This window comes from Vipera berus (genome assembly GCF_964194415.1).
Source record: "Vipera berus genome assembly, chromosome: 2".
In the NCBI taxonomy this organism is placed as follows: domain Eukaryota; kingdom Metazoa; phylum Chordata; class Lepidosauria; order Squamata; family Viperidae; genus Vipera; species Vipera berus.
In genome coordinates, this window is record NC_138203.1 from 10792994 (window position 1) to 10814441 (window position 21448).

A 21448-nucleotide genomic window follows, 5' to 3' on the forward strand; every position below is an offset into this window, starting at 1 on the left:
GAATTCGTCAGCCAGGCACGCTAGCTGAGGAATTTTGGGAGTTGAAGTCCACAAGTCATAAAAGGGCCAAGTTTGAAGATCCCCTGACGTAGACTAATACCATTCTTCTCCTAGAGCAGAGGTGTCCCAACTTTGGTGATTTTTAAGACTTGTGGACTTCAACTCCCAGAATTCCCCAGCCAGCGATGCTGGCTGGAGAATTCTGGGAATTGAAGTCCACGGGTCTTAAAGTCACCAAGGTTCGAGACCCCTATCCTAGAGTTGATGATTTAGAGTTGTTCTTCAGGCTGATGACTTCTCTGATCAACCCTATGAATTCCCTCCTGACTTTAAACAGCCAGGCTGAGCATATAAAATAAATGATTGTGACAGATGTCAGGAGAGAAGCCATATATTTGCTGTCAGCTGTGAAATACTGTAGGCCATTGGGCTGGATAAAGCCTTGTTCTTTGTGCTGCTGAACAATAGACACAAACCAGAGATCCAGCCAATTTCTCCATAAACTATGCAACTGGGTCACTTTTATATGCTTTTGTTAGCATAAAATTGCCTCTATTTCTATTCTTGCCAACTAAGGCAACCTCAGACTATAGATGGTCTTGATTTTCCACTTCCTGATCAGGGAAACCGAGTAGGGTTTATTTTATTTTTTCTTGAACTCGCCAATCTTCAGGATAATTTCAGAATACAAAATAAGAGAGTTGAAAGGGGCCTTGGAGGTCTTCTAGTCCAACCCCTGCTCAAGCAGGAAACCGTAGATTTTTCAGACAAATGGTTTTCCAATCTCTTCTTGAAAACCTACAGTGAGGAGCACCCGCTGTAGGCAAGTCGTTTCACTGGTCAATTGTTCTAACTGTCAGGAAATTTCTCCTTAATTCTGGGTTGCTTCTCTCCGTGATTAATTTCCATCCATTGTTTCTTGTCTTGCCTTCTGGTGCTTTGGAGAATAGGTTGACCCCCTCTTCTTTGTGGCAGCCTTGGAAGACTGCTCTCATGTCACCCCTAGTCCTTCTTTTCTCTAGACTAGCCAATTCCTGCAACCGTTCTTCAAATGTTTTAGTGTCCAGGCCATTTATCATCTTCGTTCTTCTTCTCTCCAATATTTCCAAAGGCTCAACATCTTTTTTATAAAGTGGTGCCAAAAATGGATGCGGTATTCTGGATGTCGCCTGGAGTACCACACTTGCTGAAACCAAATCTGAATATTTTTTTTTAGCTTTCTCCAATTTTTCAGCATGAGACTTAGGTCAAAAGCAGTCTCCTGTGCTTTGAATTGTTGTGACATAAGAACAGCCTGTTGATCAGACTCAGGAGGTGAAGAACATCAAGAGCAGTTGCTGAGTGAAGATGCTGAAAAGAGAGACAGCCTCGTACCTATTTGGGTTTCATGTCTCCTTGAGTAGAAGGAATGTGTTCAGCTGGAGTATCTTCCTTCAATTCAAGTCCATCACTCTCGGTTTGGTACCCTGAAATGGTGGAGAAAACATTTTGCCCTTCTTCTTGGTGGCATTTTTGAAGAGATTTTGTGTCTCTCTCTCAATCTTCTCTTTTTTAGGCTAAACATCACCATTTCTTTCTCACTGTGTCTTCATAAAAGTTTCTAGAAAGCCCCTTGATCATCCTTGATGCTCTTCTCTGAACCCATCTTCGTGTCTCTGAATCCATCTTCAGGAGAGATGGATTGTGCAGAACAGAGGAGCACGGTGCCTTCCCGAGATTTAGAAGCTGTCCTTCACCTGGGATACAACCTGGGATTACGTCTGCCATTCTTTCCATACTGTGTAGTTGGCTTATATAAAGCTTACATTGAGTTATAATTCCAAGTCACTTTTTCAAGAATACCTCACCCTGGTCCTCTACGTTTGAGTCGCTATTCTTTCTGGCTGTTCCATTTCATTTCCCTGTTTTCAGCTCATTTCTGTAGCCCCTCGAGAACTTTCTGAAATTTTATTGCTGCCACCCAGTCTTCTGTCTCTTGCATGCAGGGAACATCTCTTGCAAAGTCATGATGTTGAAGAGTGGAAGATCAGGATTGATCCTCAGGCCAGCCTCTTGAATACATGTCTAGGACAACTCTCCCCAGCCAGCTCACCGCAGGGACAATTCAACAGGGGATAACTCAAGAAAAGGACAAGTGAAATGCAGTGGGCCTTGTCTTGCTTTAGGTTCGAACCTTCTCAAGTTAAAAATTATTGAGGCTAGGGTGAACTGCAGTTCACTTGTCCTTCTGTTGAGTTACCCCGTGTTAAATTGTCCAGCAAGTTGTTCCCACAGCAAGTTGTCCCCACAGTTGGCCAGGGTGAATTGTCCTATTCTGCTTACTACACTATTGCTCTCCAATTTAAGGATTAGCTATTAAATAGCATGCTTGAAGTTTGATTTTTTTTAACCAGCTATGTATCCACTTAATGTCATACCATCCACCTACATTTAAGTGCTCCTAATTATGAGGTAAGGTTTTTTGCTTGTTCACAGTATTTGGATAGTGTTCCCTAAGACTCCAAGTGACAGCATTGCCACAGTCTATTAAGGAATCTCCCCATCGAAGGAGATAAGGGTTATTTATTTATGTATTTAATTGATGGATGATTGATTGATTTAAAAGACCTGTAGATCCATTCAGCTTAAGTAATTCTGGGTGGCTCACAATAATGAGAAAAAAACAATGAATAAAGCAGTAAAAAAAAGCTGGGCAAGTAAGATTTGTTCCTGACAAATCTATGCCAATTTTTAGTATTGTATTATTTTAAAGCAGGGGTGTCAAACTGCCAGCCCGCGGGCCAGATGCATCATGGCGAAACCGCACCCACCCCATTGCCGGCAATGGGGAAAAAAAGTCGCAATACGTTGCGGCACGTCACGTGACGTTGCGAGTTTGGCACCCCTGTTTTAAAGGTCTTTTGAAATGACCATTTTATGATCCGCTCAGGAATCTTCTTAGGCTTTGACTTCAGCTTGGCTGGTCTACCTCCTTTTGAAGGCAAAACGACATTGGCTTTTCTTGAATCATCTGGCATCCTCTCTGGTTGCCCAGGACTTATTAAAGATAATAGGCAAAAGGCTGGTCCAAGAGATAAGCAGGGTGCAGTGCTTCTGGTTGTGAAGCTCTGAACCAGACATGTCAAACACAAGGCCCGGGGGCCAGATCTAGCCCGCAAAGTGGTTTCATGCAGCCCGCAAAGCCATCCTGGAAACAGTGAGGGAACGGCCCCCACTGCCTTGGCCCTGGCCCAGAGACCCTCCTTCTGCCAGAGACCCTCAGATCTGTCCCACTCCTGCCCAGGCCCCCATAGGCACCCTTGATGAGAACGATGTAGAGCTGGCCACGCCTACCCAGTAGGCCATATGCACTCTAGCCACGCCTACCCAGTAGGCCACGCCCACCCAGGCCACACCCACCTGCCCCCCTGAGGGCAACCGCAATGCTGATGCGGCCCTCAATGAAATTGAGTTTGACACCCCTGCTCTAAACTGAGTAAAAATGAAGAAATGTCCTTGGCTGTGTTTCTGTCGAGCTTCAGTCCTGCTCTTATCATCTCCTGCTAAAAGGTTTCCTCGCTCCCTTTTCCTGTCTGTTCTCTTATTCCGCCTTCCCTGAACAGCAGCAAACATTCAGATGCAGCTGAGATATTCTTAGCCTTCCTTCTCGAACTTCAGGCTGAACCAGGCCCAAACATCTTCTTTTGCAACTTGACCCTCTTTCAAGAAGGTGAAATGTTTGTGTTCAGAATTTTTATTAGGCCTTTCATGTATCCATCCGAGCATCTTCTGAACGGCTTCCCTTTGGGAATGGTGGGTGCTCCGCCAGTGAAGGTGTTCAGGAAAAGATTGGAAAGCCATTTGTCTGGAACGGTATAGGTGTCCTGCCTGGATAAGGGATCAGTCTAGAAAACCACCAAGGTCCCTTCCAACTCTGTTATTCTGTTAATTAATCAGTGGGATGGCTTGCCTCCGGAAGTTGTGGGGCATCCATCACTGGAGGTTTTCAGAAATACACTGAACAACCATTTGCTGAAATAGTATAGGGCCTCCTATTGGAGCAGGGGGTTAGACTAGAAGGCCTCCAAGGTTCCTTCCAACGATGGCCTTAGTGTATTCTAATGTAATACATTTAAGATTAAGATAACTTTTATTGTCATTTTTTTACTGTGAACACACTGGCTCACATTAAAAATGAAATTCTGTTGCTTGCTCTCCAAAGAAAGTATATCTACCTATACACACATAACACAGAGATAGACATGCTATAGACATACTTACTATCTACACCCATACATATACATATACATATACATATACATATACATATACATATACATATACATATACATATACATATACATATACATATACATATACATATACATATACATATACATATACATAGGGATGCAGTGGCTCAGTGGGTTAGGACACTAAGCCTGTCGATCAGAAGGTCGGCAGTTTGGCGGGTCGAATCCCGAGTGCCGCGTAGCAGAGTGACTGCCTGTTACTCGTCCCAGCTTCTGCCAACCTAGCAGTTTGAAAGCATGTAAAAATGCAAGTAGAAAAATAGGGACCACTACGGTGGGAAGGTAACAGCGTTCTGTGCGCCTTTGGTGTCTAGTCATGCCGGCCACATGACCACGGAGACGTCCTCGGACAAGCGCTGGCTCTTCGGCTTTGAAATGGACATGAGCACCGGCCCCTAGAGTCGGAAACGACTAGCACGCATGTGCGGGGGAACCTTTACCTTTTACCTTTTTATACATATACATATACCAGGGGTAGGCAACCTTGGCTCTTTTATGACTCGTGGACTTCAACTCCCAGAATTCCTGAGCCAGCACAGCTGGCTCAGGAACTCTGGGAGTTGAAGTCCACGAGTCATAAAAGAGCCAAGGTTGCCTACCCCTGACATATACCAATCACTGTCCATTTTGAATACAAACCAGAAAGAGGAAACTTGAGAGTTCACAAGGTTGGTACTATAATGTGCACCCTTTTGCTCATTCCTATCTTGGCAAAGGGATGTTTTTCCTCCCAAGAGGGAGAAAATTGAGGAGGTGTGGCAAACAGCTAGGCAGGATTGCTGGGAAGGAAGTGCCCAGTGAGAAGAAAACCAAGAGCTTTCTCCCCCTTCGGCTTCAGCTGCTTCCCCTGGGGACTTTCCTCCAGCCTGCCTTTGCAGTAATTTTAGCTGGCCCCTGTCTTTAATATGGGACCTTTGCAGGTCGATGTGCGGTAGCTGAGAGGAGGGGGGTCTGCTGGGGGAAGCAGCTCCAAAGAGAACCGAGAAGTTGAATAGGGGCGATCTGAGCCCAGTCCCACCTTTGCAGTCCTCAACACACAGTTCTTGCAGGGTGGGGTGGGTGGAAATAAGGCAACTCCAGGAAGTGGGGGGGTGCGTGTGCGTGTGAATTGCTCCTAGACCTCCTGAAGAAGCTTCTGCTCTACATAAGAGGGAGCCGAGGCAAGGAGGGAACCGAACCGTCCCGCCAGCTTCCTTCTCTTGGGGCATCTGGGTGTCTTGCGCCAGTCATAGCCCAACCCAGCACCCCAATCTGAGGAGCAAAGCAGCCCCTGGTCCTGCAGAGCCCACCGGGGCTGGCTTTGGGGGGGGGTTTGCTGAAGTTCAAGGTCAGCTGGGGGGGACGCTGCGGCAAGGGCCCCCCCTCCCCCCAAAGCCCTCCCGAAGGACATTCCAGCCATTGCTCTCTGCGGGGAAACACTGAGGCTGCCCGGGGAGAGTTGCACTGGGGTGTCCTCGTCGTCCTAGCGGGCTCCCTTGGGTGGGGGGAAGGCCGGACCCGCGCGGGCAGCGGGACGGCGGCGAGCAGCGGAGGTGGGAGGGCTGCGGTCGGGCGTTGCGCCTCGGAGCCCGGCTGGCGAGGACTGGGGTGCCGGATCCGCTGGCTGCCCGCTACGGGCCCGGCCTCACCCGCGGGGTGTCTCCGCAGAGGCAGCCATGGGGGTGCTGATGTCCCGGCGGCAGACGGTGGAGCAGGTGCAGAAGGTCAGCCTGGCCGTCTCGGCCTTCAAAGATGGGCTCCGGGAACGGCCCGCCGCCAAGCGCCCGGCCAAAGAGGCCGCCAGCCGCCGCGGGACCTTGGAAGAAGACGCCGTGCAGGAACTCCGCGAGGAGGAGGAGGGAGCGCCGGGGGGACCCTCCCACTCGTGGGGCGGCGGGACCCGGAGCGCCGCCTGGGCGAGGCTGCGGGACGGCCGCGGCGTGGAGCCCGAAGACCTGGACCGGCCTACCTGCTTCACGCCCCCGGCCCTGGTCCGCCCCGTCCGGCCGACGTGCGAGGAAGAGCGGCTGGAGATCAGCCTGGAGCAACGCGAGCAGGTGAGCCGGGGGGGGGAAGGGGGCCCAACCAGTTCCTGCCCCAAGCCTTTCGGGGTGGGGCTGTTCCTGGGACTGACCCAGATCAAGCGGGCGAGGGTTCCTGCACCTGCTGGTCTCAAGCCCCGCCCCCACCTGTCCAGGTGTGCTTAGGAACCTGCTTCCCACGGGGGGGGGGGAGGTCAGTCAGCAAAGATGCCCCCCAAGAGCCCCTGTTGTGATCAGGCCATAGACCACTTTCTCTCCTCTCTCTCTCAACTATCAGCTGCTTGCAAGTGGTATAGGTAATGGTACGGGGTCTCCTGCTTGAGTGGGGGTTGGACTAGAAGACCTCCAAGGTCCCTTCCATGTCCGCGACTGTTAACTGGGAAGCGTCCCAGTAACTGAACAACCTGGGAGCTCTCAGGGTCCTTGGGAGCCAGATCCTAGCCAACCCATCTGAGACTGGATTTTCAAACACACACAGAGAGAGAGAGAGACCTCCCCAATTGGCTGCCATCCCTATAGCAACCAGCAGCGATTCCCAATTCCCTAGCTCAGACATGTCAAACACAAGGCCCGGGGGCCGGATCCGGCCCGTGAAGTGGTTTCATGCAGCCCGCGAAGCCATCCTGGAAACAGTGAGGGAACGGCCCCCACTGCCTTGGTCCTGGCCCAGAGACCCTCCTTCTGCCAGAGACCCTCAGATCTGTCCCACTCCTGCCCAGGCCCCCATAGGCACCCTTGATGCAACGATGTAGAGCTGGCCACGCCCACCCAGTAGGCCGCGCCCACCCAGGCCATACCCACCCGGCCCCCTGAGGGCAACCGCAATGCTGATGCGGCCCTCAATGAAATTGAGTTTGACACCCCTAGCTGGACTCTGCTGTGGGCAGAAGAACCCGCTTCGGTTGGCCTGGGTCTTCTTACATTTCGGTTCAGGGAAGGACTCCACATTGCAAAAGAGGACCGGATCCTTTTCTCTCTCCAGACTCTTTAGCGGCTCAAGTGGGGTGGGGGGTGGGGTGTCTGCCCCAGCCATTATTCCATTATTTCCTTTTTGCCCTTCTTGGCCCCTTTCCTATTTCTGTTGGTTTCTCCCTTAAGGTGCCCAGAATGGAAGAGAGCCATCCCGTGTAGCTTTGCTGCTCATTTGCTTCAAGGCTTCATTGTGGATCCTTCTTTCTCTTTGCAAGGATCCCTCCTCTCTTGAGGATTCCAAGCATGAAATTCCCCGTTTTTGTGGAACAGCCCTGAACCTGATTGCCGTTTTCATCATTCTGTCCTCCTTCCTGACTTCAAAGTCACTTTCCAATCAGTCACGGAAGGCTCAGATCCTCTTAATGTATAAATCCAGTGATGCTGTCAGTCTGCATCCCTTATACAGGTAGTCCTCAATGTATGACCACACTTGGGTCATAAGTCAAGGAGCCCAAAATTTCTGTTGCTAAGCGAGATAGGTTTGTAAATATTTTTTCCCCATTTTATGATCTTTCTTGCTACGGCCTTTTTCTCAAGTGAATCTCTGCAGTTGTTAAGCTAAGTTGTGAACTTAATCTGACCTCCCCAGTCACTTTGCTTATAAGAAGATGGCAAAAGGCAATCATGTGACCCTGGGACACTGTGACCGTTGAAAATAGGAGTCATTTGACAAGCGTCTGAATTTTGATGACGGTGGGAATGCTGCAACGGTTGTAAGTGGGAGAATGGAATGGAATGGAATGGAATGAGTAGAGTAGAGTAGAGTAGAGTAGAGTAGAGTAGAGTAGAGTAGAGTAGAACGGAACGGAACGGAACGGAACAGAACAATAGAATGGAATGGAATGGAATGGAATGGAATGGAATGGAATGGAATGGAATGAGTAGAGTAGAGTAGAACGGAACAGAACAGAACAATAGAATAGAATAGAATAGAATAGAATAGAATAGAATAGAATAGAATAGAATAGAATAGAATAGAATAGAATAGAATAGAATAGAATAGAATAGAATAGAATAGAATAGAATAGAATAGAATAGAATAGAATGGGAATGGGAATGGGAATGAAATGAGTAGAGTAGAGTAGAGTAGAACGGAACGGAACAGAACAGAACAGAACAGAATAGAATAGAATGATCATAAGTTACTTTTTTCAGTGCCGCTGTAACTTTGAATGGTCACTAAATGAACTGTTGTAAGTTGAAGACTACCAGTACATAGTTAAATGTCTATGGAGATTCCCAGATCACAGTTAGTTCTTCAGCTTCAAGAAGCTGAAGAAGCTTCTTGGATGAGAAGTGAAACGTCTTCAGAGAAAAAACAAAAAAGTCCATTTGCCTCCTGAAAAAAGCATCTTTGGGACTACCGGTACATCTTTGCCCTCAACTGCCTTTGCCTCAAAGCCCACCCATCTCTCTTCACAACCCCCTTTGGATTTGACCAACTTGCATAAAAAAACATCCTGCTCTGCAGAATCTCCTGAGATAACAGCTGGATTTCTGCATTGCTCCACACCAAATATTACCCGACCCCTCCACTCTGAGTAATATATTGTGCCAGCCCAAGCTCTGTGTGTGTGTGTGTGTGTGTGTGTGTGTGTGTGTGAGAGAGAGAGAGAGAGAGAGAGAGAGAGAGAGAGAGAGTGCTTTCCTGGCACAATTGTCTTTCAGAGAGAGAGAGAGAGAGAGAGAGAGAGAGCGCTTTCCTGGCACAATTGTCTTTCAGTCCTGAAAGCAAACTCTCTCTCTCTCTCTCCATATATATGTGAGGCTGGGGAGAACAAGAAGCAATCTCTCCAGGGGCCTCATAGAAAATCCAGCCACGTCTGGAACAGGAGAAGCTCGGGATTAGGCAAATAAGCAGCCTCCGAAGGGGAAGATTTAGCACAAAGGTTGTTTGCCCTCTCCCCCTCCCCCAGAGAATTGGCATTACCTGATGACACAGTCCTGGTGTGTTGCTTTCAGCGTTCATTGTCTAACACATCTGGAAAGTGCCAAGTTGGAAAGGCCTGCCCTTAAAAAGACCCAGTGCACAGCTGGGCGTCCTCTGTTCATTTATTCATTCCATTTCTATACCTGCCCAAATTAACCAAGTGACTCTGGGTGGCTTAAAATTCTAAAACAATTAAAAATATCAAAACAGTAAAAACAAAAGCTGAATAAATTTCTCATCGCTGTCCCCATCAGAATCTCAAGTGTTTGGGGGAAGAGGGAGAGGGACGAACTAAGAACTGTTCATCTTTGAATGTGAACCTGCTTAAATTAGACTTTTCTGAACCAAAACAAATGGTTTATTTAGAAACCATTTCTCCCATTTTGGTGCAGTTCTCCCTCACAAAACAGCTGGAAGAAAACGAATTACTGGGTATTAATTAACACAGGAAAAAATGACTTTAGGGAGAGGGACTTGCAAAGCAGGGGAATATTCTAGAAAAGGTCACGAAAAATATAAATGAGAAAAAGGCCTATTTTGGGGTGATATGTGACAAGAAATGGAATCACATGTGGTTGGAAGAACAAGTAGTGGAACCAACTGGAAATGCTTGGGAGAATCAGAACAACTTCCAACTGCTTCCTTCTGCCCAGAACAGAGGTCACCTTCATGCCCCAATTGGCCGCAGCCGGGATCCTGAAGCTGGTGGCCCAAGAATGTAGCTTCTCTCCAGAAAGAGCCTGGAAACTCCTCTGGGGCTCTTCATTAATACCTATCCTTTTCAGAGCAAATTTAATGGCCCCTGGCTTGACCAGTCATATTCTCTGCAGGCCCCGGGGTGTGGGGGTGGCAGTGAGAACAATTAATCAGCAGAACAGAAGTTTTTTTTTAATTTAATTCCATTTATATCCCGCCCTTCTCCGAAGACTCAGGGCGGCTTACAAGCTTACAGTTGCCTCCAGGAGTTGTGGGTGCTCCAACACTGGAGGATTTTAAGAAGAGACTGGACAGCCACTTGTCTAACATGGGATAGGGCAGTGATGGCGAACCTTTTAGAGACCAAGTGCCCAAACCGCAACCCAAAACCCATTTATTTATCGCAAAGTGCCAGGGCCGAATCAGCACTGTGGTGCCTTCAGGGGCGGCAGGGAGGCGCCTCTGAGTGCCACCTCTGGCACACAAAACCCGGGGGCACAAAAATGGGCCACCGTGCTGCAAGGCGCAAAAACGGCCGCCGCAGCACTGCAGGGTGCAGATACAAGACGCTGCACCATGGAAGAACGGGGCAGGGCTAGTGAGTATCACGCAGGCACTAACCCCACCCGGCAGCGGATAACACCCAGGGGGAGGGCCTTCTCTGTGGGTGCACCTGCCCTTTGGAACCAGCTGCCCGTGGAGCTGAGGACTGCCCCTGACCTTCGTTCATTCCGCCGGGACCTGAAGACCTGGCTCTTTGAGCTCTCCGGCCCAGGCTGAGAATTTTTTAACCGGGGGTTTTTATTTTAAGGGATAATTTAATCTTTTTTAATTGTTTTTTTAACTTTTGTATTTGTATTGCTGCTTTTAAATACCCTGTAAACCGCCCTGAGTCCTTCGGGAAAGGGCGGTATATAAATTTAATAAAATTTAAATTAAATTTGCAGCCCCGTGCACACATGCATGCATGTAAAATGCTTCCCCCTCCCTTTTCTTCCAGTCCATCAATTGACAATGGCTGATGACCTCTGCTCTACCACCTCGGCTCGAGCTTCGCCTCCTTTGAGCTGGGCGAAGCTCCTGCTCCAGGCAGTGGGGGTGGCCTGATGGACCTGCTGCTGGTGGCAGTGGCGCGCGTGCTAACAGAGAGGGCTCTGAGTGCCACCTCTGGCATGCATGCCATAGGTTAGCCACCACTGGGATAGGGTCTCCTGCTTGTGCAGGGGGGTGGTCCCTTCTGTTAATCACCAAAACAGTTTGTCTCCAAAAGTCGTGGGTGCTCCAACACTGGAGCTATTTAATAATAATAATAATAATAATAATAATAATAATAATAATAATAATAATAATAATAATAATATAATATAATAATAATTTTATTTGTATACCGCCCTTCTCTCGAAGGACTCAGGACGGTGAACAGGGCAAACATATAAAAGTACAAAGATACAAAAGTTAAAAAAGAATTAAACAAAATGCCCAAGCTAAAACAATAGATAAATATATTAAAAACAACAATAAAATCCCAAACCCATCCCCCATCAGGCCAGGCCGGCTTGTTCGAATAAGTGAGTCTTCAGATCGCGTCGGAAGGAGCGAAGGTCGGGCGCCATCCGGAGCTCAACCGGCAAACGATTCCATAAATCCAGGGCGCCCACAGAGAAGGACCTCCCCCTGGGGGCCACCAGGCGACATTCTCTAAGAAGAGACTGGACAGCTACTTGCCTGGCATGGTAGAGGGTCTCCTGCTTGAGCAGGGGGCTGGATTAGAAGACCTCCAAGGTCCCTTCCAGCTCTGTTGTCCCGAGTCCTCTCCTTTCTCTTTCTTGGCATTGGCCAATCCAAAGTTCAGAGGCTCGTCTGTGCCAGGAGCCCCAAAGAGGCTCGCCCACCTGGGCTGGGTTCTCAGGACCGGAAGGCCCTTCCCGGATCTTTCCCAGCCCTCCTTCCCCCTGCAGGTGACCAACGAGGAGATGTGTGAAGTCTGTGAGGTGTGGACGGCAGACAGCCTTCTGCCCTGCCGGGTGTGCACCAAGGTCTATCATGACGGCTGCCTGCGGCGCATGGGCCTGCTCTCCCCGGACGAGGCCTCGGAGGCTATTGAGGCGGCCCACTCCACCGTCGGCTGGAGCTGCTACCACTGCGTAAGCCATGGGGCTGGGAGGGGGGCTACAGCAGCTCACCGTGGCCAGCTTACTGCGGCCCACTCACCTGGCCAGCTCGGTGTGGGACCACTCACCGCAGGACAAGAGTTACCTTAATATAGGTATAGGGTTTCCTGCCTGAGCAGGGGGTTGGACTAGATGACCTCCAAGGTCCCTTCCAACTTATTATTATTATTATTATTATTATTATTATTATTATTATTATTATTATTATTATTATTATTATTATTATTTCAAAGAAGTAGTGGAATAGAACCATGAAAGGAAGGATGCCAAAGGAGGGAGGAGATGAAATGTGAATGACAGCAATTAAAATATATTTTTAAAAAAAATATTTTAAATAATTACATCGAATTGTTGAATTGTCCCATGGCAAGTTGGCCCATTCTGCTGGGAGGGGAGCAGGGAGGCCACGGAGGGACTGAGATGGTCTGGTCTTGCCAGACCCCTTTTGGGAGACTGGTGCCGAGAAGGATTTGGGGGAATGGGACAGGGGTAGGGAATGGCAGAGGGGAGAGTCGGGGGGCCAGGAATATATGGTGGTAGAGGCAAGGTGCATTTAGTTATGGGAAGATATGGAGGGGAGGGAGAGAGTCGGAATAGGTCAGGGGTAGGCAACCTTGGCTCTCTTATGGCTGGTGGACTTCAACTCCCAGAATTCCTGAGCCAACATGGCTCAGCTTGGAAATTCTCCCTTTCCCCTCAGCATGGCTGGCTCAGGAATTCTGGGAGTTGAAGTCCACAGGTGGTAAAAAGGCCGGAGTTGCTGAGCCCTGATTTGGAGGACAGCAGGGCACGGCTGCAAAACAAGGTGTGAAATCTTGCTTGGGAAATGAGTGGGGCAGGTGGTGGGGTGGGGAGGCTGTCCAGTAGCCCATCCAGAAGGCACCGGGGGGGGGGCAAGCTGATTGGCAGACCATCCCGCTATCCAGGGCCGTGGGGGGCAACCAAGAGGGGTCAGCAGGCACCCGCCTTTCTCTCCCCCCATGGCGGGTACACAGTCCTAAAAAGGGCTAGCTATGTTGTAACCTCAAACATTTCCTTTTTTTCCTGGCAGGATAACCTGAACTCGCTGCTCACGGAAGAGGAGATGAGTTCTCTCTCTGATGCCTTCCGGCAGACCAGCATCTCGCCTGGTAAGGCTGGCAGGAGTGGCCCCCAGACCCGTTTAGGGCAGAGGTGGAGCACTGGCAGAGGGGTCCCTTTCACAGGGCAGAGACATCCCCCCCCATCTGCTTCAAGAAGTGGTTGAGGACGGGGAGGGACGGTCCCCAAACCCCGTCTCAGCCAAGAGATGGGGGAAGGTTGGGAGGGGCTTTCTCTCTCATTGGTGGACAGAGGACTTGGGGGAGGGGCTCCCGCAGGGGCTTCTTTGCCTTGGGGGAGATCAGGAGCCTCCTCTGACCATGATTCGGGTGGCGGGGGGGGGGCTGTTTCCACAGAGAATACTCTGACCCTGGAGGACTTCTTGCGCTACAAGGGCCTGGCAGGGCAGCCCAGCAGTGAGGAAGAAAAAGAACGCCACAGCCTGCAGTTTGCGGCCCTGGACCCCAGGCAGAAGGGCCACATCGCCTGGGCGGACTTCCTCTCCCATGAGTCCCTGCTGATGCTGCAGAGAACGCGCACGCAGGTGGGGGGTCCTCTCCTGGAGGGGCTGCAGAGCGGGAAGGAAACACACACACACACACACACACACACACGGAGCAGCTCAGCTCCCAGACAAAGAGGCTTGTTCCCAATCTTGGGAGTGGGGGCAGCGGTCATCTTTTCCCCCACATCCTCTCCTAGAAGTGAGCGAGGGCCCATTATCCCTGCAAGGGCCAGAAGATTTGGGTGGGGGTCCTGCGCCCTCCGTGCAGCCTCTCCTGCTTTGCTTCCCTCCCCAGGAGGGGCTGCTGCACCTGCTGACGGGCAAGGAGAGGGAGCGGGCACGGGAGGCCTTCCTGACCCTAGACCGGCACAGGGAGGGGCTCATCAGCCAGGAGGAGAGCCAGCGCTCCCATCACACCTGGTTCCGAAAACGGCATCCGGGGGCACCCCCCTCCATCGCCAGGTAAGACCTTGGCAGGTGAGGGGTGGGTTACCCGTGGCCCCCCCGTGGCTGGCTGGCCGTCACTGCGGGCAGTTTCGACAGCTGGTTTCTCTCCACTGGCCAGTTGCCACCATAGCAGGGCTCTCCACACTGGGCAACATTAAGACTTGGGGATTTCAATAATTCCCAGAATTCCTCAGCCAGCCTGGCAACATTAAGACTTGGGGATTTCAATACTTCCCAGAATTCCTCAGCCAGCATGGCAACATTAAGACTTGGGGATTTCAGTAATTCCCAGAATTCCTCAGCCAGCCTGGCAACATTAGGACTTGGGGATTTCAATAATTCCCAGAATTCCTCAGCCAGCCTGGCAACATTAAGACTTGGGGATTTCAGTAATTCCCAGAATTCCTCAGCCAGCATGGCAACATTAAGACTTGGGGATTTCAGTAATTCCCAGAATTCCTCAGCCAGCCTGGCAACATTAAGACTTGGGGACATCAACAATTCCCAGAATTCCACATCCAGCCTGGCAACATTAAGACTTGGGGATTTCAATAAATCCCAGAATTCCCCAGCCAGCCTGGCAACATTAAGACTTGGGGATTTCAATAAATCCTAGAATTCTTCAGTCAGCATGGCAACCTTAAGACTTGGGGATTTCAACAACTCCCAGAATTCCCCAATTCTGGGAGTTGAAGTCCACAAGCCTTAAAGTGGCCAGGCTTGGCACTGCCTGCCCTTGACCCATGTGGGCTGCCATGGTGGGATGGCCACAAGAGCCGAGTGGGAGGCAGGTGGGGACACAGCTGGACCAAGCAATGCAAGGCCACCTTATGCCCAAGTAATCGGGACATTACAGGTGGTCCTTGACTTACGACCTGCCACTTAGCGGCCATTGGAAGTTACTTTGGACCCTCCAAAGGGACCACACCCAGTTCTGAAGTTCTGATTGCCACACACTCACACCCCGCAGCCCACAGTCGCAGGACTGCATTGTGGTGGCTTGGCAACAGATGCACATTTGGAATTGTTTGTAGCATCCCACAGTCACGTGACCGCGATTTCAAATGTTTTTGCCAAAAGCCAGCATTGATGCCGACTTCCATTAAAACACCCCCTAGCAATGGGTTCATTTAACCACTGCTGTGTTCGCTTATTGAATGCCGCAGAAAAGGTCCTAAAATGTAATTGGGTCACCTGATGACCTGCTTTACACAACGGTCATAATTTATGACCATAATTGCCAGGCTCAGTTATGATCGCAAGTCAAAGAAGGCAGAATGGGGGCATGGTTTCTTTCGGGGGGGAGCCCATCCTGACCCACACACACCAGCTGAGCAGCAGCTATGAAAGAAGCCCTCATATCCCCCCCCACCGCCCTTTATGCTGGGATGAGTTGTGGCCAATTGGCTGATCCAGCCAGCTTCTCTCCAGACTAGGAGTCCCCTAATCCTGGGCCTGGGTCTGTGTGTGGCTCTCTTTCAGAGTCAGCCAGGTGGAGCCCGTCTCTGAAAGCGGCAGCCACAGGCAGGAAGACAAAGAGGTGCTCAAAAAAGAGCAGAAGAAACCAAGGTAAGTGCAGAGACCCTTCCCAAAAGATGCCTCCCAAAAGTGAGGGGTCCGGGCAGTGCTGCGGGCCAGGGATCGTGGCCAGTTGCAGCCAAAGAACCTCTGGATGTCCACAGTCCCCCTGGAGCAAGGCACTCTCACTTCCCCTAGAGTCAAAGCTGCTCCTGCATTGTAAGCAAGCCCAGGTTTGAATAATTGGAATAATAAACAGAATAGCAACCCAGGTGCTTGTACTGGATAGAGCCCCAACCAGCCCCGTTGACCGAGAGATCTGTAGTAAGCCATGTAGCAAGACCGTGTTCTTCTCAGTGGGTTACTTTCCCGTCTGACGGTTCTCCTGGTACCACCTGGAGTGCTTTGAGCTGTGGTGCTAAGGAGATCCCCTTTCCACCAGCCCTGGAGGTGGGGGGGGGAGTGAATGTCTTGCCCCAAATCAAGAAATGCAGAATTTAAGCAGCCTTTTGCATTAAGGATATTGGATGTTACGGGTGAGGATGGCTTTAGTGAGGTGTTTCTATATCAGGCCAATGAAGTCAGATCTTTGCGTAACTTTGGCTTTTAGCAATATTTCTAGCCTGCCCTAATACTGAAGGACTCTGGACAGTGAATCCTAAAGCTTAAACCAGGGGTTTAGACCAGGTTCTCCAAACCTGGAAACTTTTAAGACTTGCTTAAAAACGTAAGATCAGAGGTCTTCAACTTGGCAACTTTAAAGACTGGTGGACCTCAACTCCCGGAATTTCCCAGCGATCAACCCTGGCTAAGGAATTCTGGGAGTTGAAGTCCACCCGTCTTAAAAGTTGTCAAGTTTGGAGACCCCTGGTTTAGACTAGGTATGTAGGAAAACATGTCAGAAAAACAGGGAAGACACGGTTACATACACACAGTGCTTTTTTTGTAAAAGAAAAAGGTGCCGGAACTCACGCATGTCATCCAACCCGCCTTTCCTACCCTACAAAGGTTCCATCCAAAAAAGGTGCCGGAACTCCGTTCTGAGCGTTCTATGAGAAAAAAAGCCCTGCATACACAAATTCCAAATAAAATTAACAATCTAGGTAACCTAAGTTACTTACGCCTCCCTGACTTAGCCACTCTGGCCCTGCATGAATAAGATACAAAGTTCAGTACAGGTTGGCAACACCTGGGAAAGAACGGAGCTGCCGAAAGATTGTCAGGGTCCCCAGCTTGGATGTTGGCAGGCAGGTTTGTTATTGTTGGTCTTTTATGTTCCTTCTTCCAATTTATGGAGCAAGGAGGGTAAGTGAAAGGCGTCTTCTTTGGGGAAATTGATAGTTGCTTTGCCCAGGTGGGTGAAAATATGCTCTGGATTTAGTCAGCAATTCAAAAATTTATTCTGGACACAAATCCACTTTTTCCCTAATAGTGGACTAAATGAGCTTCTGTGAGAGGTTTTTAAGGAAACAAATCTGGATTCCGTTTAATGGGACGCGGTGGCTCAGTGGGTTAGGACGCTGAGCTTGTCGATCAGAAGGTCGGCAGTTTGGCGGGTCGAATCCCGAGTGCCGCGTAGCAGAGCGAGCGCCTGTTACTCGTCCCAGCTTCTGCCAACCTAGCAGTTCGAAAGCACGTAAAAAGTGCAAGTAGAAAAATAGGGACCACGACGGTGGGGAAGGTAACAGCGTTCCGTGCGCCTTTGGCGTCTAGTCATGCCGGCCACATGACCACGGAGACGTCCTCGGACAAGCGCTGGAAACGACTAGCACGCATGTGCGGGGGAACCTTTACCTCATAACCTATGAAGTGCTTTAGGAGTTGCTGTAGTTCCATAATGAATATTAGGTGGTTATCCTAGCACCCCACTTTCCGGACAGTCAGAGCAATTAATCAGTAGAACAGAAGTTGCCTACAGAAGTTGTGAGCACTCCGTCACTGGAGGTTTTTAAGAAGAGACTAGACAGCCACTTGTCTGAAATGGTATAGGCAGGGTCTCCTGCCTTAGCAGGGGATTGGACTAGATGACCTCCAAGGTCCTTTCCAATTCCGTTGTTCTATTATTCTGAGCCAGGACAGGCTTGTCAGCTGATCTAGAGGCCAACATTTCATGAGCAGAATCCCCACAAGTGTCCCACCGTTAGCCACACGTGGAACGCCTCTCTCCCTGGGGCCGCCTCTACCTTGGGGTCTGCTAGCGAGAGGAGTCAGCGCTGACAATTAGCTAAGCCTCGTTAGGAATTGAGATGAGGCACCGGCGTTGCCATGGGAACAGTTGGCAGCAGAGCAAGCTGTGAATCTTCAGAGGCGTGGGAGGGACAGCACCTGGCTCAGTCGGGCGGGCAGCTGTGGTCAAGAAGGAGGCACACAGAGAAAGGGGTTCCTGCTGGAGATGGAATTCTGTGGTCAGGGAAGGACCCAGAGAAGGCTAGACTGCCCCGCTGTTCAATTCATTCCACCACCCGCCTGCTATTTGCATGGCGGGCGCTCTTCCCCACCTGCCGGCTCCCCCACTCAGTCCTGAGGAAGATCCACAGGAGACATGTGGAGATGCCCGCCTCCATGCCTCCAGGCACTGAAGCCCTTGCCAAGCATCTTGAAAATGCACCCCTCTAGCGTGGTCTGGTTGTTGCCCAAGCCTTGGAGAAGCCTGCAAAGTATGGAGTCCTGGATCTGTGGTTGGTTTCCAGCAATGTGTAAGATGCCTCTTCCTTCGTATTGGTGGTGATTAATCAGTCCAAGTTTAATCAAAGCCCAGGACTACCAGCAGAGCAGCAAGGAGTGCTTGAGTTGCTGAGTCTCAATTTTTTTAGTTTATTAGAAAGGATATCTAATAAATTGCTTTTTTCTATAGGTAGTCCTCGACTTACAGCAGTTTGTTTAGTGACCATTCAAAGTTACAACGGCGCTGAAAAGTCACTTAGAACCGTTACTCACACTTACGACCGTTGCAGCATCCCCGTAGTCAAAATTAAGGCACTTGGCAACTGGCTGGTATTTATGACGGTGTCCTGGGATCGCGTGATCCCCTTTTGGGAACTTCTGGCAAGCAAGGTCCATGGGGAAGCCAGACTCACTTAACAACCGTGTGATTAACTTAACGACTGCAGTGATTCACCTAACAACTGTGGCAAGAAAGGTCATAAAATGGGGCAAAATTCACTTAACATCTGTCTCGCTTAGCAACATAAATTTTGGGCTCAATTGTGGTCGTAAGTCGAGGACTCCCTGCAACGCAGTAGGCAGAAGCCCACGCCTGTCCTCAGCCATTTTTGCTCTCTTTGGCAGTCTCTCCTGAGAACTGGCATATCCCACATGCTACGTTTCTACCAGCATAAACGGATTAACTGGCCTCTACGGATTTCTCCACCTTTAATGTCTTTAAAATTTTATGCAAAGATCCACAAATTCGTTTTCTTGGTCTGCTTCCCCATCATTTCTGTAAAATGTGCAGTCGCTCCCTCCATTTTCACCATCTAACACAGGACTCTTCAAACTTGGCCCTTTTATGACTTGTGGACTTCAACTCCCAGAATTCCTCAGCTAGGCACAAGTGCCTGGCTGATGAATTCTGGGAGTTGAAGTCCACAAGTCATAAAAGGGCCAAGTTTGAAGACCCCTGGTCTAACACGACTACGTTGTCCTTTGGTAAATTACTGTTCAGCTGCTTGCACCTCTTGGCCTGGCAAAGCCCGGGCAAAAATGATTTATGATCCCAGCCAGCAAAATGGCGTCATCCATGCACCCCCACCAATGCACCTCTGCTCTTACCACAAGTGTCCCTCACATGTTTGTCCATTGATATATTAAGCAATCAGGCGGACATCCCACACCTTTATCTAACTACCCCAAGGAGACATTCTTAAATCTAGAGACCACCTTGCAAATCAAGTTGACCACATCTTCCCACCGTGTGCAGCCGCCGCCAAAAAAGCTAACACAATCCTTGGTTGTATAAACAGAGGCATAGATTCAAGATCACCTCAACTTCTAGTGTAGCTTTACAAAGCCTTGTTAAGACCACACTTGGGATACTGCACCTGGTTTTGGTCATCACAATACAAAAAAGATGTTGAGACTCTGGAAAGAGAAGAGCAACAAAGATGATTAGGGGCTGGAGGGTGAAACATAGAATGAACGGTTGCAGGAGCTGGGTATATCTAGCCTAGACAAAAGAAGGACTAGGAGTGACATGATAGCAGTCTTCCGATCTTTGAGGGGCTGCCACAAAGAAGAGGGAGCCAAGCTATTCTCCAAAGCACCTGAAAGCAGGACAAGAAGCAACAGATTGGAAACTAATCAAGAAGAGAAGCAACCTGGAATTAAGGAGAAACTTCCTAACAGAACAGTTAACCAGTGGAACAACCTGCCTCCAGAAGTTGTGGATGCTTTAAAAAAAAACTGGACAGGCACTTGTCTGGAATGGTCTAGCTAGGGGTCTACTTGAGCAATGGTTTGGACTAGAAGACCTCCAGGGTTCCCCTCAGCTCTATTCTGATTGAGGGGCATGTTGTGTGCTGACAGAACTCAGCCTTGACTTCTCCTTAAATTACAGATATTCTTAAGGAGTCTGGTAGAACAATTTCCAACAAAAGAAAACATTAAAAAGTTTGTTTTTTTAATCTACCTTTTAAGATATGCTCCTGGGGGTGTCCCCTTCATGGATTACTGCCTTGTCGTGGCGAAGGGGCTTGCGTAATTCAACCCTGACTGCTCTTTAGAAGGCCAGATCCTGAAGCTAAAATTCAAATACTTTGGCCACCTAATGAGAAGGAAGGACTCACTGGAGAAGAGCCTAATGCTGGGAAAGATTGAGGGCAAGAGAAGAAAGGGACGACAGAGAATGAGGTGGCTGGATGGAGTCACTGAAGCAGTAGGCGTGAGCTTAAATGGACTCCAGAAGATGGTAGAGGACAGGAAGGCCTGGAGGAACATGGTCCATAGGGTCGCAATGGGTCAGACACGACTTCGCAACTAACAACAACAACAACCTGGGGGTGTGTGGTGTGTTATTGTCAGTGTTTGTTAGATGCACCACTTGTGAACTGCTTTTCTTTAAAAGAGAGAGAGAGAGAGCAGATGGCACCAGGCCAGTCCCAGCTCTGGCCATGCGTCCCTAGCCTCAAACAATGGGGCATCACTCAAACTGGGCACTGTCCTCCCCTTGCTTGGCAGAGGGACTGGAGCCAGCCTCATCTCATCTCTGGTTGTCCCAAAGGTGCTTTTTCCAAAAGACCACTGGACTTTCTTGGGGTTTTTTTTTCCTTCAAAAACATTTCACTTCTCATCCAAGAAACTTCTTTCACTTCTAACGGACTTGATTTCCCCACCAGTCAATTAGAACCGAAGAAGCTTCTTGGATGAGAAGCAATTTTTTTTAACAAAACAAAAGAAGAAAGTCTGGTTGTCTTTTGGAGAAAACCCCTTTGGGATCACCGTGGCCTCCAGAGACACTCACCCTGGTTGTCTCCCTGTTTTGTCCACCACAGGACCGTCACCTGGCCGGCCTTTTTGAGAGAGAGCACGGTTTACATCCTCGCGGCCCGGCCCAACAGTGCCGCCATCCATCTGAAGCCACTGATGTGAGGCCGTTTGGCGGAGACGGGAGAAGGCCAAAAATTGTGCCTCCTTCGATGCAACAAAGGAAGGAGCTACTTGCCATCATGACGCACACTGGACTGGCTGCCCCCAAAGTGCCGGAGGCCCCTCAGGAGCTGCATCCCACGCGAGGACAATCGCAGGAGGGCTGATGGAAGCATCTTTGCCCACCGGGCTACGGATCCTCCACTCACTCTCTCTCTCTCTCTCTCTCTCTC

The 21448-nt window shown here is 49.6% G+C and overlaps 1 protein-coding gene across 1 annotated transcript; it reads left to right on the forward strand.

Annotated features, from left to right (window-relative positions):
• Positions 1-5947: 5947 nt before the first annotated feature.
• Positions 5948-21218, forward strand: PHF24 (PHD finger protein 24; the record flags this gene model as incomplete). The annotated part of the gene is made up of 7 exons (XM_081316351.1): positions 5948-6328; positions 11870-12055; positions 13134-13212; positions 13519-13706; positions 13963-14129; positions 15597-15683; positions 21122-21218. 7 exons carry the CDS (start codon positions 5948-5950, stop codon positions 21216-21218), a joined length of 1185 nt encoding a protein of 394 aa, XP_081172477.1.
• Between the last annotated feature and the right edge of the window lie 230 nt (positions 21219-21448).